The 16265-nt window shown below is 47.0% G+C and overlaps 1 protein-coding gene across 2 annotated transcripts in view; it reads left to right on the forward strand.

Annotated features, from left to right (window-relative positions):
- Tbcd (tubulin folding cofactor D) overlaps window positions 1-16265 on the forward strand; it is a 163172-nt gene that overhangs the window by 141252 nt on the left and 5655 nt on the right. For both annotated transcript variants that reach the window (XM_021178456.2, XM_029483328.1), the window contains exons 27-36: window positions 1008-1126; window positions 3184-3275; window positions 3987-4127; window positions 8711-8794; window positions 9699-9857; window positions 9936-10074; window positions 10319-10440; window positions 11971-12048; window positions 15207-15296; window positions 15925-16012. In XM_021178456.2, the coding sequence (XP_021034115.1) occupies window positions 1008-1126; window positions 3184-3275; window positions 3987-4127; window positions 8711-8794; window positions 9699-9857; window positions 9936-10074; window positions 10319-10440; window positions 11971-12048; window positions 15207-15296; window positions 15925-16012 (1112 nt within the window). The remainder of the gene's footprint in view (window positions 1-1007; window positions 1127-3183; window positions 3276-3986; window positions 4128-8710; window positions 8795-9698; window positions 9858-9935; window positions 10075-10318; window positions 10441-11970; window positions 12049-15206; window positions 15297-15924; window positions 16013-16265) is intronic.

A 16265-nucleotide genomic window follows, 5' to 3' on the forward strand; every position in this document is an offset into this window, starting at 1 on the left:
CCTCCCTTCCTTCCTTCCTTCCTTCCTTCCTTCCTTCCTTCCTTCCTTCCTTCCTTCCTCCAGATAAGGTCTTTCATTGAACCTGGGGCTCACTAGTTATGCTGGCCAGTGAGCCCCAGAAATCCTCTTGTCTGCCAGGTCCTCATGCTTGAACAGTGAGCCCTTTACTGACTGAGTTGCCTTCCCAGCTCCCTGGCAGACTTTCCCCTGTTTTCTTTTTTTCTTTTTTTAATCTTTCTGTTTTGTTTTATATGTATGTGTGTTTTGCCTGTGTATCGTTTGTGTGACTGATGCCTAAAGGGGCCAGAAGAGGGTGTCAGCTTCCTGGAAACTGAATTAAAGATGGTTGTGAGCTGGTGGCAAACTTGAATCTAGTCATTTTTACAGTGTTTATCAACCATGGGCAACTTTATGCATTGATAGTAACATAATTGTTTATACGTAGTCTGTATTTTAAAATAATGTCACATTGTACTTTTCCAACAAAGTACCATGTCATGTCGGTTGACAATAAATGGTGTCCCCATTGGTGCACTGAAACATGAGTAGACTAAAAAGACCCCCCCTCTCCTCACATGGCTACTGTAATGAATTTACCCTGGTGTGTGTGAATTGAGAGGATTTCTGCCTCCACATTTGAGGATGGATAAGAGTATATTTCTGTGGTTTCAGTGACTGGGTCCTAGCAGCCACCAATGGCCAAAATCTGACTGGCAGGGCACAGGGATGGTATCTGCCTCCTTGCCGCCTTCCTGAGCTGTGTTGTAAAAGAACAGAACTGACTTAGTTTTCAGATTCTTCCCCTTGCCCTGCTCTGACTGCCTAGGCTCGTCAGTTTCTGTTTATCCCTTGAGATCTTTGATCCTGTCACTGCTGCACGGATGGCCCTGTGTGCTTCATCAGCGTTGCCATTGTGCTCTGAGTGTCCCAGAATTTGGGACATCTAACTTGTATTTCTAAGGGGTCCTCGAGGCGGCGGTCACTTCTGAACACTTCTTTCTTTTCAGAGGAGCTGATTCCCCAGTACCTTGCTGAGCTCCAGAGCCCAGAGGAGATGGCCCGTTGTGGCTTTTCCTCAGCCTTGGGTGCCCTCCCAGGTTTCCTTCTCAGGGGCCATCTGCAGCAGGTGAGGGTGCCAACAGTACCACAGGGGCACAGATGTGAAGGGCCGGCAACTAATCTGCACACCTCCGATGAGGAAGGAATTCCCGGAGGTAGCACATGGCCATGCAAGGCAGTGGCTGTTGGACCTTGACTCCAGTATGCGGGCTAACCTGCTCTTGCAAGACACACTTACAGAGTTATGCACAAGTCTGTAGGGTGGGTAGGCACTGTCTGAAGAAACCGTGGCTGGCTGGATGATAAAGCAGTAGCCTCTGTGCAGTAGCTAGTGCCCTGAATGTACCTCCTAGGCTTATAACCATCTCAGTTTATTTCCCTAATAATGGAGCCGTGCAGTTAAAATTCCTTCTGAAATTCCATGTACCTTAAGTTACTTTTGTTCCACCATGTTTATAGTCATGGTAGGAGGTAGGCTAGGTGTGGGTAAAGGCTGCCAGCCCCATGTCTCAGCCTGGTGCCCTATGGGCCTCTGCCTGCACCTCAGAATATATCATGCATTATTGTTTTGCTACCCTTTGGGACACTATTTCCCCTGCCATGGCAATGGCAAGCTGTAAAGAGCAAGGTTGTTCATGCTCTGCCCTGTGAGGTGCCAAGTGGACCTCTCGGCCTTACCAGGCCCCTCATCCAGCCCCTTTGATCTAGAAAGACCATGACGCATTTCCTCTGCTGGATCTATCATTGAAAGCCATGAGTTGAGAGGCTTGTTCATTTCTTATATCTAGGTTGTCACCCCAGGTGCCACATGGGGTGCCCTGTCTCCTTCAGTCTCCTCTCATATTGCCTCATCTACTCTGGTGTAGCCTGCTCTCTCCCAAGTATTACCTCCCCTGTGTAAGCTCTGGACATAGTTCCAGTCTGGCTCTGGAGACTTTCCTTCCCACACTTACCTAGTCCATTAAGTTCATCCGTTCTTCTCCTCTGAGTGGAAACACCAGGCTTGGTCCTGCCAACTCGCCCCAAGATCCTCTTGTTGTCTGTCCCCCTTGCCATACAAGCTGGGATGCACTAAGACAAATTCACCACATTTGCTTCTATATAAGTTGGTGTCCTTTCCTCCTGTGGGACCAGACAGCTTTTGATGGTGCGCCGATAGGCCTCTTTATCCTTGTACAGAGCCTATATACATCTGTCATAATAACTGCCTTCACCCTGGGGTTTATGCACTTGATATGTGGCTAAAAATGAAAGAGAGTTTTAGAACTGAGCTGTCAGCCCAAGAAGTAGTAGCAGGAGCTGTAGAGATGGCTCAGTGGTTAAGAGCATTAGCTGTACTACCCGAGGTCTGAGCTCAGTTCCCAGTATCCACACGGTGGCTCACAACCTTCTATAATGGGATCTGATGCCCTCTTCTGTCATGAAGTCATACATGCAAATAGAATATTCATATGCATGCATGCATCCATACATGCATAAATAGAAATAGTAGCCCTGGGCCTACACGGTAGCTCAGTGAATAAGTCACTTGCTGGGCAAGCCTAATGATCCAGGTTTGACCCCTAGAACTTATGTAAAGGTAGAGAGAACCAACGCCACAAAGTTGTCCTCCAATAGCCTCCATATACAGGCTGTAGCATATTTGATTGTATAGACACACAAACGTGCACACACACACACACACACACACACAGAGGTGGGTGGTTGGGATCAAGAATACCAACTGTTCCCTCTACAAAATGGAAACAGTCGACAGGAAGATCTTGTAGGGATGAGCTCCGATCCATGGCAGTCACTGTGGTTTGAGTGAAGCTGAGAGGGGGCTGTGGGATGGTCTCTTCATTAAATCCTTCCAGAAGCTGAATCAGGGCATGTTGTCTTGTGTGGGAAGTGGCTCCTGTGAGCTGCCTAGCAAGCCCATGGCTACTGTGCTCTGTGGCTCCAGAGCCACATCTCTGAAAAAGAAGCGTGTTGATAGCCACACTTGGTGGTACACACTCACACCACTGAGGGTGGTGAAACTGGATTCTCAGGTTCAAGGCCAGACTGGGCTACTTACTGCAACTGTCTAAAACTGTGTTTACTTTGTGCTTGATACTTCTTTTGGGACCCTCTTGCCCTTAGGTTCTCTCAGGTCTGAGAAGAGTCACCTGTATTTCTCCCAGTGATGTGAGCTTTGCTGAAGCCCGGAGAGATGGTTTGAAAGCAATCTCAAGGTGAGCCTCTAGCCTGGCAGGTGGGCATCACCAGGCGCCACGTGGCTTGTCTGTCAGGCTAGCCCAGAGCAGGAATGTAGAGGTGTTTTCAGTGCATTGTCAGGGAACATTTGCATCTTCACTCGAAGACCACCTCAGAAACCAAGGTTTGAGGCTATCCCTGGCAACATTGAGGCTTTATATGAAATCAAACAGAAACAAACCAAGCCATCATGTGGGCCTTGGAGCAGCACAGTGGCAGAGTTCTTGTTAAGCTTGTACAGGCTATGGGTTCTTTCACAGTACTGCTAAATAAATAAATAAATAAATAATAAAATTAATAAATAAAGTGGATGAAGACATGAGTTGAGGCATTCATCAATGCCTGAATCTTGCATCTTAGTGACTTCTGTATGTAGATGCAGTGTGTAGGGCCATGTATGCCTCTTTTAGCTCCCCGTGGTCCTTCCTGTAAGCCATTTACTCCTCTGAGTTCTCATAGCCGCATTTTTATAGGGGTGGAAGAAAGAGCCAGCTACCTTGCAGACTGTGGGGGTGGTGAAGGTGACTTCACAGCGAGCACCATTCTGCACCTGCAGTGGGATGGGTGCTCTGCCCCCCTAAGTCTTCCCCTGAGGCTCCTCCAGCATGCCCAATGTTCCCCTCAGCAAGATACTTGAGGTCATTGTAATGTGAAGGGTGAGCTCACAGACACGCATATTTTAATTTCAGAATTTGCCAGACGGTTGGTGTGAACACACGGGGGCCTCCAGATGAAGTCATATGCAAAGAGAACATCTCTGAGGTTTATGCTGCATTGCTGGGCTGCATGAGTGATTACACCACAGACAGCAGAGGGGATGTGGGAGCCTGGTAAGGACAGTGTTGTAGTTTGTCTCCCCTGCTGACTCACCCGGGAGGGCTTGGCATCTCAGGGAACCCAGGACAATAGGCATTAAGTCACTGTAGAAACTCTCTGTAGCTGCTGTCTGCACTGACCTCTCAGGTGAGCAGCCATGAGCTTCTGCTTCCCTGTTATGCTGCTCAGGCATCCATGGTCCTTTGAGTTGGACTGACTGTCTTCTCTCTCCTCCTGTATGGCAAGGTTCTTGCCCAGGTTGCAGAAACACCTTGTAAGGTAGAGAGCAAGGCTAATGCTGCTGTTTACACTAACAGCTGTGCCATGTGCCTCACACTCCCTCCTGCTGGCTGTAAGCACTGTTATGAAGAGTTCAGAAGGAGCTTATAGAAGATTCTGTCTTGATCGATGTAATCAGACATGGAGAGAGCGTGTACCCCTTGCATATGATGTGCCAGGCTTTATTTTTTGACATGTTCTTCCTGCCTTATCATTTTCCCTTTCTCGAATTCTGGGTGCCAGCCATTGTTTCTTCTTACATCTCCTTGCCTGGTGGTTACCCCACTTTACGGGTCACTTTGAAGATCCCCGCTGTCCTCACGTTCCAGAAACTCAAGCACTTGTCACATGCCAAACAGGTCCTGAAGGTCTCTTCATTTTGTCACTTTTTTTTGTTGTTGCTCTTTGGTTGTATAAAAGTTAATTAGTTTATGTTCTGCTCATTCACTCTTCCTTTATTTTCTATTGTGAAGCTCATTTTATAGTTTTAATTTTATGGTCACTAATTTACATTTGCACTGGGTCTTCCCAGTGTCTGTTTGCTGGCATTTCCTATATTCTCCTTATTGTAAATATATTTTCCTCCACCCGAGGACATCTCCCTTAAGGTCAATCAGCTGTTATGGATTGAGTTGTCTGGATATTATCTGTACAGACACAGGAAGGGCTTCCCTGTGGCTGACCTCAGTCTTGTCAGAGCCTGGTAAATGGAGGCTTTGAGGGGCCCCATGGCCATTTCCAGTCTTGCCAAGATCTCCCCCAACACAGCTGAAATGCTGTGCAGGCAAGGGATCCCCACCTACCTGCTACCTGCTCTCCTTTGCAGACCCTTCTAGAATGTGCCACAGGATTAACAGCAGGCAGTAGCCTAAGCTGGCATTGTGAACCCAGCCCACATGTGGCCAGTGGCTTGGGTCTGTGATAGATATTGGCAGGCCCTAGACTTCTTTTCTGAGGCCCCTGAACTCTTAAGAGACCTGGTTGACCTAGATTCCTTTGCAGTTCAAGATGGAAAAATTGTGAATGTTGAGTGTTTTTTCCATGGAAGATGTTAACAAACACTTGTTTATCCAGTACAGGGCAGGGAAGACAGACCAGAGGACAATTCCACCTAAGTCTAGTTTAGAGGGTCTTGAAGTTACTTACAGGAGTATAGGTAAGGGGTTATTTACATAGATGACTTAAAGGCAGCTGCATCACTGAAAAGGACTCCCTAGCAGGGGTGACAGCTCACAAAACCTGCATCTCTGGAGACTCCTGCACTTGTAGGTAGCTCTGCCGGCTGAGAGTGTCATCTCCACAGCAGTTTTTACTGCTTTCATACCTGACCCTGTGCAGCTTTCATTAGCTTCCTGCGCCTTATAAATTCCAACAGCTTCCTGAGTCTTAGGGTCCCCTCCCCTTTCCAAAGCAATTTACTTTAGACTAAATAGTTACACAACAGTGTATTTCTTGCAGTCTGCCTGGCACTGGGACACCCTTCCCAGCAAAGCAGAAAGGGCCAGTGATGGGGTTCTCCCCGAGACCTGGTCCTTAGCACCTTACCCTCTGTGGAATTTTTCTGTCTCAACTCGCTCTGCAAAGGGTGGACAGGATTCTGCTCTAGAGGGGGGTAGGGGGGGAGTCCAGTGTAGAATTGCAAGTAGTGAATGGTTCAATTCCAGACACTTTTAAAAATACTTTTCTCTTATTTTTTGAGATTATATTTACATCATGTCTCCTGTTTCTTTCCTTTCTCTAAATTCCCATAGACACCTCTCCTTGTTCTTTCAAATGCATGGCCTCCTTTTTCATTAGTTGTTATGCACTGTGTGTGTGTCTCCCACTCTCAGCATTCCTTGGTTTCCTGTAGTACTTTGTATAGGATTAAGGCCTCCTGAGCCTTGCCCACCCCAGTCCACATAAGCATGTCTATTGCTCTTGTTCAACTCAGCTTTAGGCAGTGATGCTGGTGAGACTTTATGATCTTACAGCAAAGTCCCTGTTCCTCTGGTTCTCACAATGTTTCTGCCTCCTCTTCCATAATGATTCCTGACTCTTAGAGGCTCCACAGCTCTGCATTTAGAGAGAAGTTTCCTTGATGAGGGGTGAGGACTGCACTTACCTGTGGGTTTAAGGACGGAGGTTTAGAATGTAGTTAGGGATTATGCTAGTATAGTGGCAGTTGTAGGTTCTCATCCAGGATCCCTGAAGTCACAAGCTTTGGGTAGTTGGCTGGGCTTCCAGTATAAGACCTGATTTCCCTCTGAGCAGGTATTGAATCCAATTAGAGGGCTGTTAGTTACATATACAGAAGGAGGAGGGTAAAAACCCAGTAAGGAGTCTAAAAAGTCATATGGAATTATACGGTGTTCCCTCCAAGAGCCAAAGACCATTTAATAAAAACCCTAACAAGTCACAAGGAGCCCTCTTTTGAGTTGTTGGTCGCAGTTGTCTAAGAAAGTCTTAAAATATTATAGGCTACTGCTTTGCTCTGATTGCCCCCCAGAGGTGGCAGGTAAGTCCCTACTGCTCAAGATATCATGAGTTTCAGACACTGGGCTTGGAGGCCTCTGTGCTGGAACTGACCTGAAAGCCTCCTCCCTGAGGACTAGTTCCCATGGTACCAAAAGGCTGCTTGCAAGCTTCCACAGGAAGACAGTGACCAACAGCTGCCAGCTGTGGTGTTTCTGAACCACAACAATCAGCATAGCACGATAAACGATAGTACGGGCACATTAGTGGCACACATACCTTGACACTCCTTTTTGTTGCTGTCGTCTTTAATTCAACAGTATCTAGACCTTTCTCAGAGAGTCCAGGTGTTTTTGAAATTCTGACCTTTTCATTTACTTTGCTCTATATCCTTCATATTTCTCAGATAGAGTCATTGTAAAGACTGCACATTTGGTCAATCTGTTGTTGCTTCTGCTATTTTAGTATTTGCTATCTTTTATTTATAGTTTATTTAGTTTTTAACTGAGTTTCCTAAGTTATAGTTAAATTGCAGGGGTTAGTGTTTCTTTTAGCTGGTGGTGATAATAACAACCAGCCAGGTACCACTGAGCTCTCCTGTCTTCACCTCCAGGTCACCGAGAGTGGAAGGGCTGTACAGGGAGGGGTCCCAGGTCTACACAGACCGGGTGGTATGGATTGGGCTCTGTGATAATGGTTTCATTAAATTGCCCTTGCTCTGGACTAAACAGCATTTTTGAGCATATCTGTGGGGGTGTTTTTACCAAGAGGCTCAGGTCCCAGCTCTTTTTCCTATTCATGTGCTCAGCAAGTACAGCTTCTCCTTGTTGCTGGTTTCTGCTGTGGTATTTGGAACTTCATCCTGTGTATCACAGCTTAAGAGGAGGTAGTCCACATGAAGGAGATGTACAGGCTACCTCCACAGTGTGTCTCTGTGTGCTTTGGAGTTGTGCACCTGTGTCCCTGGCATGTTTCACAGGTGTGCACGTGTCCCTCAGCACACTTCACAGTCTGCTATCCCTTTGTCCCCAGGCATTCATTGCAGATATGTACCAGTGTCCCTGCAGCACACCTTTCCCAGGCTTGCTTTGTGTCCAGCACCCTCATCTGACTTTGGGGAGTGCCCTGGAACCCTGGCCTGCAGTTGTTTTTGAGTTCCCCCTCACAGCAGGAACCTGGTACAGGCTCCATAGAGGGTTTGATAGAGGCAGGGATGATCCCAGACCCGAGAGTTGGTATCTTTCTTTTCCTCACTCTGGCTGAATGCACCTAAATTCCAGTTTAAATGGCTGCCTTTGCTCTGGAATTAGACCAGTATTTTTTTCTTGGATACGAAATAATGATGGACAGCTCTGTTTAGCAGGAAAGTAAGTCTAGGATGGATGTGAGTGTTGGTTGCTCTGTTTGTTTGGTGAGAACCAGAAGTGCCAGCCTTGTGTAGAGAGACACTACAAGGAGGCCAGCTTCACATGGGAGGAGACTGTGGGAAGTATTTGCTATTACAGCGTGTGCACATGTCTAAGGCTTTGCTCAGACTTGTCCAATCTGTCTTCAGGTGTTAAGAATGAATCCTCTTGCTTGACAGTATGAGAGAGAGCACATCCCTCATTCCCCAGTCAAGAGATTTAAATAAAGACTGCCAGCTGCTGGCATCGGGGTTCTCTGATGGTTCACACTGTGGGATTTCTGTAATCTCTGAAACTTTCCCTGTGTTTGAGCCTTGTGGAGCTAAGCTTGTGTGTGGCCAATGGGTGTCTCAAGACTTTTTTGCCCCTCATGCATTGCTTGTAGGGTCTGGTTGGTGGACCAGACAGGGCTTGGACTCCTGTCCTAGACTGACCTTCTCCTGTCTCCTTATTCACAGGGTTCGTGAGGCTGCCATGACCAGCCTCATGGATTTGATGCTTTTGCTGGCACAGACAGAGCCGGTGCTGATTGAGGCCCACATGTGAGTATCTGAAGCCAGCTGAGGCTGGCCTGGGGCCTTAATGCCTTCTCAGACAAGCTTCTGAGTCTGTGGATCATGGCCAGGGCCTTCCACCTGGCCCTTGTCAGAATCCATAATGTAACATACTCCCCAACCCCACACCAGGACCTTCTTTGAACTGGCCTGTTTAACAATCAGCTTCAGGGTGGAGGCTGTAGTGGCCTCTGAACTCAGGGCTCTGTAGCTGAGCTTCATGCCAAGATGGGCTACCATCATTTGATCCAGCCCCTGTGGGTTTCAACCTCTTCAGCCACACTGCTTGAGGCCCTAAGTTTGCTATCTCCTGTGTGCCATACTTTCTCTGCCTGTCTTCTCGTTCTCCTTCCACTGACTTGCAATTCTGTTGCAGTGACTGTTGCTTTTCACTCTTGCCCCAAGAGTACACTGACATTCACATGTGCCTGCCATGTGGCTCCTGAGATGTTGGAGTAGGCAGAGTGCAGGCATACCTATCCTGTGTTGGTTAGTTTTTCTGTCAACTTGGCACAAACTAGAATTCCTCAGAAAGAGGGACTCGGTTGAGAAAATACGTCCATAAAATTGGCCTATAGGTATTTTCTTGATCAATGATTTACATGGGAGGTTCCATTTCTGGGAAAGTAGTCTTGCGTTCTATAAGAAAGCAAGCTGAGCAAGCTAGTAAGCAGCATTCCTTCATGGCCTCTGCTTTAGTTTTGCCTCCTGACTTCCTTTAGTGATGGAGTGTGACCTAAGATCCTTTCTTATCCAAGTTGCTTTTGGTCATGATATTTTATCACAACAATAAAATCCTAACTAAGTCACAACCTGATGTGGCTTCAGCAGCTGCTGACAATTAGAGCACGTTTCCTCAGGCTGGCCTCATACATGTGCCCTCCGTTTGCAGCTGTGAGCGTGTCATGTGTTGCGTTGCCCAGCAGGCAAGTGAGAAGATTGATCGGTTCCGTGCTCATGCTGCTCGGGTGTTCCTGACTCTCTTGCACTTCGATAGCCCTCCCATTCCCCATGTTCCCCACCGCCAAGAACTGGAAAGGCTGTTTCCCAGGTACTGTCAGATACAGATCCCCTCGTAGCCCAGTCCCTCCAAGCATGGCCTTCACTTGAGGAAATCACTTTCTTTCAGGTCTGATGTGGCCACTGTGAACTGGAATGCACCTTCCCAGGCCTTCCCTCTCATCACCCAGCTCTTGGGATTGCCTACCTATAGATACCATGTCCTGCTGGGGCTGGCTGTGTCTGTGGGTGGCTTGACAGAGTCTACGGTGAGGAGGCATTTGGCTGTGCAGAGCAGGGGACAGAGGGGATTCTTTCCAGAGGGTTCTGACCCAGATGTGTGCACTTCACATGTCCACTGTCTTACCAGCCCCATACCTGTAGGATCCGCGTGTTTCTGTAGTCTGCAGTTGTATCTGTTTGGCCCCAGGCATTTACTATCATTGTAGTAGCCCTGAGAACCAAGGGAGAAGCTAGCCATGCTGAGCCACAATACCGCCTTTTGGGTTGCAGGTCAGACATTCTACACAGAGCCTCTTTGAGTACATGAAGGGAATTCAGAAGGATGCTCGGGTCCTGCAGAGCTTCAGTGAGACCCTCCTGAAGGTCTTTGAGGACAACCTCTTGAATGACAGGTGAGTGGTGTCTTCAGACAGGGTATTTGTGCCCTGATCATATTTCCACAGAGCCCAGGTTTTCCGGGGACACATTTGTCATAATAGATGAAGAGCAGGGCCCAGCCAACTCCCAAGTTCTAGCTCCAACACTCATCTTCTACAGACCCCAGGAATTCATCTCCTCTGTATCTTGCTGGTCCCAGGCCTGGCACTGATTGGCAATCCCTTTCCCTTGATGCACTCTCAGCAGGAAAATGACTTTTCTTTGTGTGTGTGGAGATGCAGAATACCAAGTGAAGTGGAGTGAGGCTCTAGCCTGTAGGAATATTCTCCATCTTTTCTTGTCTCTTTTAGCCCCACTGAGACATAAGAGCCCTGAAAGACAACACACAGAGTATGTGCCCTGGTTCCTTGGGATGCGTATTCCATGGATCCTTTCCTGTTCACCGAGTTTTCCTCCAGCTCCTTGGAGCCCTCCCAGCTGTTCACTTTGGCAGACAGGCAGCACAGTCACTTCTGTCTGTCCTTGTTGTTGCCTGGCCAGGGCCTGTGGTGGACAGGAACTGACTCATTTGGGTAGTTCCTATTCCCTGCCCTACAGACAGCTACAGTGGACATTCTGGGATTGAGTCTCTGTGGATGCACATTCTCTTTCCTTGGGTACTCATTGAGTAATGGACAGCTGGGTCACGTGGGTTGCTTGTTAACTTTTGTAAAGCTGCTGGCCCCCTCTGTTCCATGGCTCACCAGCATTGGTGGTAGGTATCTCAGGTGGCTGTTGTACACTCGGTTGCCCTCCTAGTATCTGTTCATTGCCATAGCTTGTGTATGTGGGCTTTCCTTCTCACTGTTGTTTTAGGATGACTTCACTATATGGGGCAAGTCTCTTGTTGGATTTGTAGTTTGAAGGACCCAGCTACCACCTGTCCTGGGCTTCAGTGAGCAAACGCAGTTGCTAAGGAATCTCCACCTAATTTGGAGGTCCTAGAGAGCTCTGGTACTATCCAGAAGGTTCAGCTTTAGGTTCTATTGTCAGCCCTACAGTCTGAGGACACACAAAACAAACTCAAAACTGTTTAATTTTTGCAAATGGTTGTCCAGATCTTCATACTGTCTGCTGGACTGTCCACTGCACTTGTTTTGCACCTTGTCAAAACCGTAAGGTGTACAGATGAATGCTGGACTCTACCAGGCCATCTGACATCTTTGCATCAGGAATCCTGTTCTTATCTTTGCTGTAGGTAATTCATGAGAGAAGCCACATCGTCTCCAGCTATATTCTTATTTTCCATAGTCATTTGGCATTCTTGTAAGCATCATAATGCTGGTGTGTCAGATTCTAGGAATTTAATAGGACTGTCTTGAGTTACCCCATCTAGGAAGGGTTATCATGGTGTTAAGGGTTTTTTGTTGTTGTTACTGTTGTTAGGTTTTTTGGTTTGTGTTTTGTTTTTACTTGTCAAGGGCATGTCCCCGTTTCTCATATGGGTATCTCTTGGTTCTTGGGTGTTTCTGTGGGTCTCATGTTTGCTTATCTCCTTCTCTCAGGGTGTCTGTATCGCTGCTGAAAATGCTGGACCAGCTGTTGGCTAATGGGTGCTTTGACATCTTTACTGCCGAGGAGAAGTAAGTCTCTGCTTGCTTAGTGCTCCCTGTCCGACAAAGCCTAGTTCCCCAAATCTCAAAAAAATTTTATTGATTGATTTGCCATCTCACTATGTTGCTCAGACTAGCTTCAAACTTGTGATTCTGCCCCCTCAGCCTTTCAAGTGCATACAAATCTTTGGCCACCAAATATGGCTGTTATTTTAAAGACAGAACACTTGGATTAGGATCTCAGAACCCAGAAGAAGACAATGCAAACTCAGGCAGCAGACAACAGGATGGGGTGAAGTAGTGCCCTGCTCTTCAGGTGGAAAAGTAGACTTGGCCAGGTGAGATGGCCCACATGCTAGGGCTAGTAGGCAGCGAGGTCTGGACGTTGGAGCTTGAGATAAGGCTGGACAGAAACAGGACAGTACATGGGCCATGTTATGGGACCCAGGAGTATGCCTGTGCCCATCCCAGCTGTATAGAAGCTATGGGGCACAGGGCACACACAAAGCAGCTGCTTCCTACTTGTGTGGTTTGTGGTTCCTTAGCCTCCTGTTGAGAGGAGCAGACAGCCATGGTGCATGACAGCTCTCTGGAACCATATAGGTGCCAGCATGGCTTCCTGACTGAGTGATAGATACTATCTTGGTGACTTTTGCTTCTATGAATGCCTTATGGTCTTCACTGAATTCTCTCTTGATTTGGACAGCTGTGTTTTTCATGAAGATATGTGAGCATCTACTGTTGCTTAGAAACTGCCTGGTGGTTTTGGATCTTGCTTTATACGGACTGGTGGATTCAGATCAACAGGATCTCAGTTGATGCCCTCCCTCTCTGAGTCTTTGCCCACTCCAGTTTGCCCCATTAAGAGGATCTATGCCTAGTTTTCATAGGATCTTGTATGGTGTTTTGGTGTGGTTTCTCCCTTGATCTTGAGCCTCGTCTTTGTGCTTACTGCTGACCAGCATTCAGGTGAAGCCCTAAGGCCAGGCGCTCCACTGTCTCTGCACTCTGACTTGAGATCCTGCATGCATCACACACCCAGGGCTGCTGGAGGGGACCAGCTTGCTTTGCTTGAAGTCTGTAGTATCTTTGTTTTTTAACTGTCTGTTTCTGCTGGATGCTGAAGATGGCGTTTCACCTGACACTACAGGGCTCCCTCTGACGCTGTGTAGCACTGACTTTCTAAAACCTGTCCGGGTAGCTTGAACACTCACAGGGGCATGGCCCGGTTGGGATGCTCTTCTCCACACTGATGGATTCATCTAGGAAAATGTTCTAAGGATTTGACATCTATTTTTCTGGCTTAAAAATTTCAAAATAAGATAGTAGGAAAATAATGTTATAAATGTTTTTACTTCTCTCTTTTGTTCTTAATGGATTTTGAATTTATGGCACATACAAATGTAGGGCTGCCTCAAATATCAAATGATGATGTTTTTGGAGGTGTTTCTGCTTACATTCTACTTTGGCTTTTTTTTTTTTTTTTTTTTTTTTAGTGTTTTTTTTTTTTTTTTTTTTGGGGTTTGTTTTTTTGTATGTCGGTTGCTAACAGTATATGTACTTTTGTAAAAATTCAACCTGACAATCTGATCTTTCAACTAAGTCCATAAATCTATTTCATTTAATCTTACTAGCTTTTTCATTAAAGTACTTTTATGTGTTCTATGTTTCTATTTTGATTAGCAGAACCAGTTTCCTCCATTGCATTTTCTTCATTTCTGGGACTTTTTCCTCTCTCCATGTTCTTCGAGAGTTCCTGATACTATTTCCATTCACTGTGCCTTTGTACAGTTAGTGCTTGAATGAAAAATAAAAGAAAAAAAGGAGGACATGAGTGCTCCTAGGTATGGTGGAGGAAAAGGTTTATTGTAAATAACAGAGGCAGAGACATCTGGGAGAGTCCAAAGTGAACATGACCTGAGCTGGGCCTTCCTTGTGAGGAGAGGGGTGAAGGAGAGGGGAGAGCTAGGAGACCAAGAGCTCCGGGGGGTAAGGGTAAAAAGGACTCACTTAGCTAAAGTGGGTGGACTATATATGGAAGGGCACTGCCTTAGTCGGGGTCTCTATTCCTGCACAAACATCATGACCAAGAAGCAAGCTGGGGAGGAAAGGGTTTATTCGGCTTATATTTCCATACTGCTGTTCATCACCAAAGGATGCAGGACTGGAACTCAAGCAGGTCAGAAAGCAGGAGTTGATGTACAAGCCATGGAGGGATGTTCTTTACTGGCTTGCTTGCTTTGGCTTGCTCAGCCTGCTGTCTTATAGATCCCAAGACTACCAGTCTAGAGATGGTCCCACCCACAAGGGGCCCTCCCTACTTGATCACTAATTAACTGAGAAAATGCCTTACAGTTGGATCTCATGGAGGCATTTCCTCAACTGAAGCTCCTTTCTCTGTGATAACTCCAGCTGTGTCAAGTTGACACAAAACTAGCCAGTACAGGCACCTTGGGGGAAAGGTGGGGTATGCCAGCCGTACCCTGTAACAGGAAGTGGGATTCCACCCCATTGAGGGCTCATGCCTCTTGGATTAGCTCATTGTGAGTCTTTCAAGAATGCTGGTGTATAAACCCACAGGGTTGCTGGGGACCACAAAGCTGAATGTAGACTTGAAGGGTCCTAATGAGATCATAGACTGTATGTGTTATGTCTAGAAGAGCATTAGAACTGTGCATATACCCTATAGGAAGACAAGCTGAGGGTGTAGAGTCCTATGCAAGCTGGGAATGACAATGACCACAGCTCTAAGCCATATGACATTCTGTGCCCAGTAAGCACTTTAGGGAGCTAGTCAGGGAAGGACTAGACTCCTGTGACCTGGACCAGGCAGGGTGACCTGGGAGCTGCTGTCCTGGACTGTCCTGGAGTATAGCAGCCCCATATTCATATTATCATTGGGGCTGACTAGGACTCCTCTGTAACCTAGGCCCATCACATGGTTTCTTTCCACATGGTAGCACTTGTTGGTAGTGTCTTTTCTGTTGGGCTGGGTCACTTGGATATGTCACATCGTGACTGTGCCAGGGCCTGCCTGCCCAGTTGTTGACTATATCTCTCCCATGAATTTTGGAAACTAAAGAGACAGGTGATGTCACACATCCCAGCACAGACGCCACAACAGTGTGCCTCATACTGCTCTGTGTTCCTGTGAAAGGTGGACTTACAATAATGTCTTTTCCTTCAAGCCACCCCTTTTGTGTGAAGTTGCTCACACTTTGTAAGGAAGAAATCAAGAAGTCAAAAGACATCCAGAAACTTCGGTCAAGCATTGCAGTGTGAGTTTTTAAGTGTTCCTGGGTGGAGACAGAAATAAGAGGGACTTGGTGGTTCCTGGTGGGAGATAAAGTTTTAACTACAAAGCTCTTTAAAATGGAGTGTTTATGTGTTCATTATGGGAAAGAAAGGTCAGACCACTCCTATCAGCAGTGGTTTGAAGGGATTGACCAAAAAAGGAAAAAAGCTAAAGGAAAGCCACATCTCTCATTGGTTCATCATGTACATCTGTCACTCACTCTGGCACCTGACTGGCTCAAAGGCCATCACAGGACAGAGAATAAACCTATACTAGTGCAGGAATCTGGGAACATGGGCATGTACATGTTAGTACAGTTAACTGGTCATGTACTGGCAATCACATAGATATAAAAACATGCACACATGGGGATGCAGGTATCTGGGTACACAAGCATGCACATGCTAGCACAAAGATCTCACCATGTATAGGTGAGCACATGGAAGCATATTAGTCTATAATGCACTAGTGCATATCACACAGACCTGTACATAGATACGCACATGACTCAAGTTCATGCTGTGTACTTTCTGGGTCTCCCGTGTGTCTTGGGTCCTTGGGTAACAGCATGAGTGTGGCGCAGCTCCATGTCACCCGTGGGTCTCCTGCAGGCTCTGTGGGATGGTGCAGTTCAATGGTGATGTGAGAAAGAAGGTTCTTCTTCAGCTGTTCCTCCTCCTTGGCCACCCTTTCCCTGTGGTAAGTGTGTCTGCCCCACCTCAAGGCCACCTGCCTGGGACCCAGGACTGTCCTTACATGTGGCCTTTAAAGATGAGTGCATGTCAGGAGGGCTTTGAAGGAAGCACTGGTGAGATGGGTTCCAGGTGTGGGCAGTCAACTGGTTGGTGTTTGTATGAAAGGAACACGGGTGCTGGTGCTGGTGCTGGATGGGGAGAGCATGGGAAGCACTGCTGAGGGTGGGGCATCTCAGCCCGGGGTTAGGAAGTCCGAG

The sequence above is a fragment of the Mus caroli genome, chromosome 11 (genome assembly GCF_900094665.2).
Source record: "Mus caroli chromosome 11, CAROLI_EIJ_v1.1, whole genome shotgun sequence".
Taxonomy (NCBI): domain Eukaryota; kingdom Metazoa; phylum Chordata; class Mammalia; order Rodentia; family Muridae; genus Mus; species Mus caroli.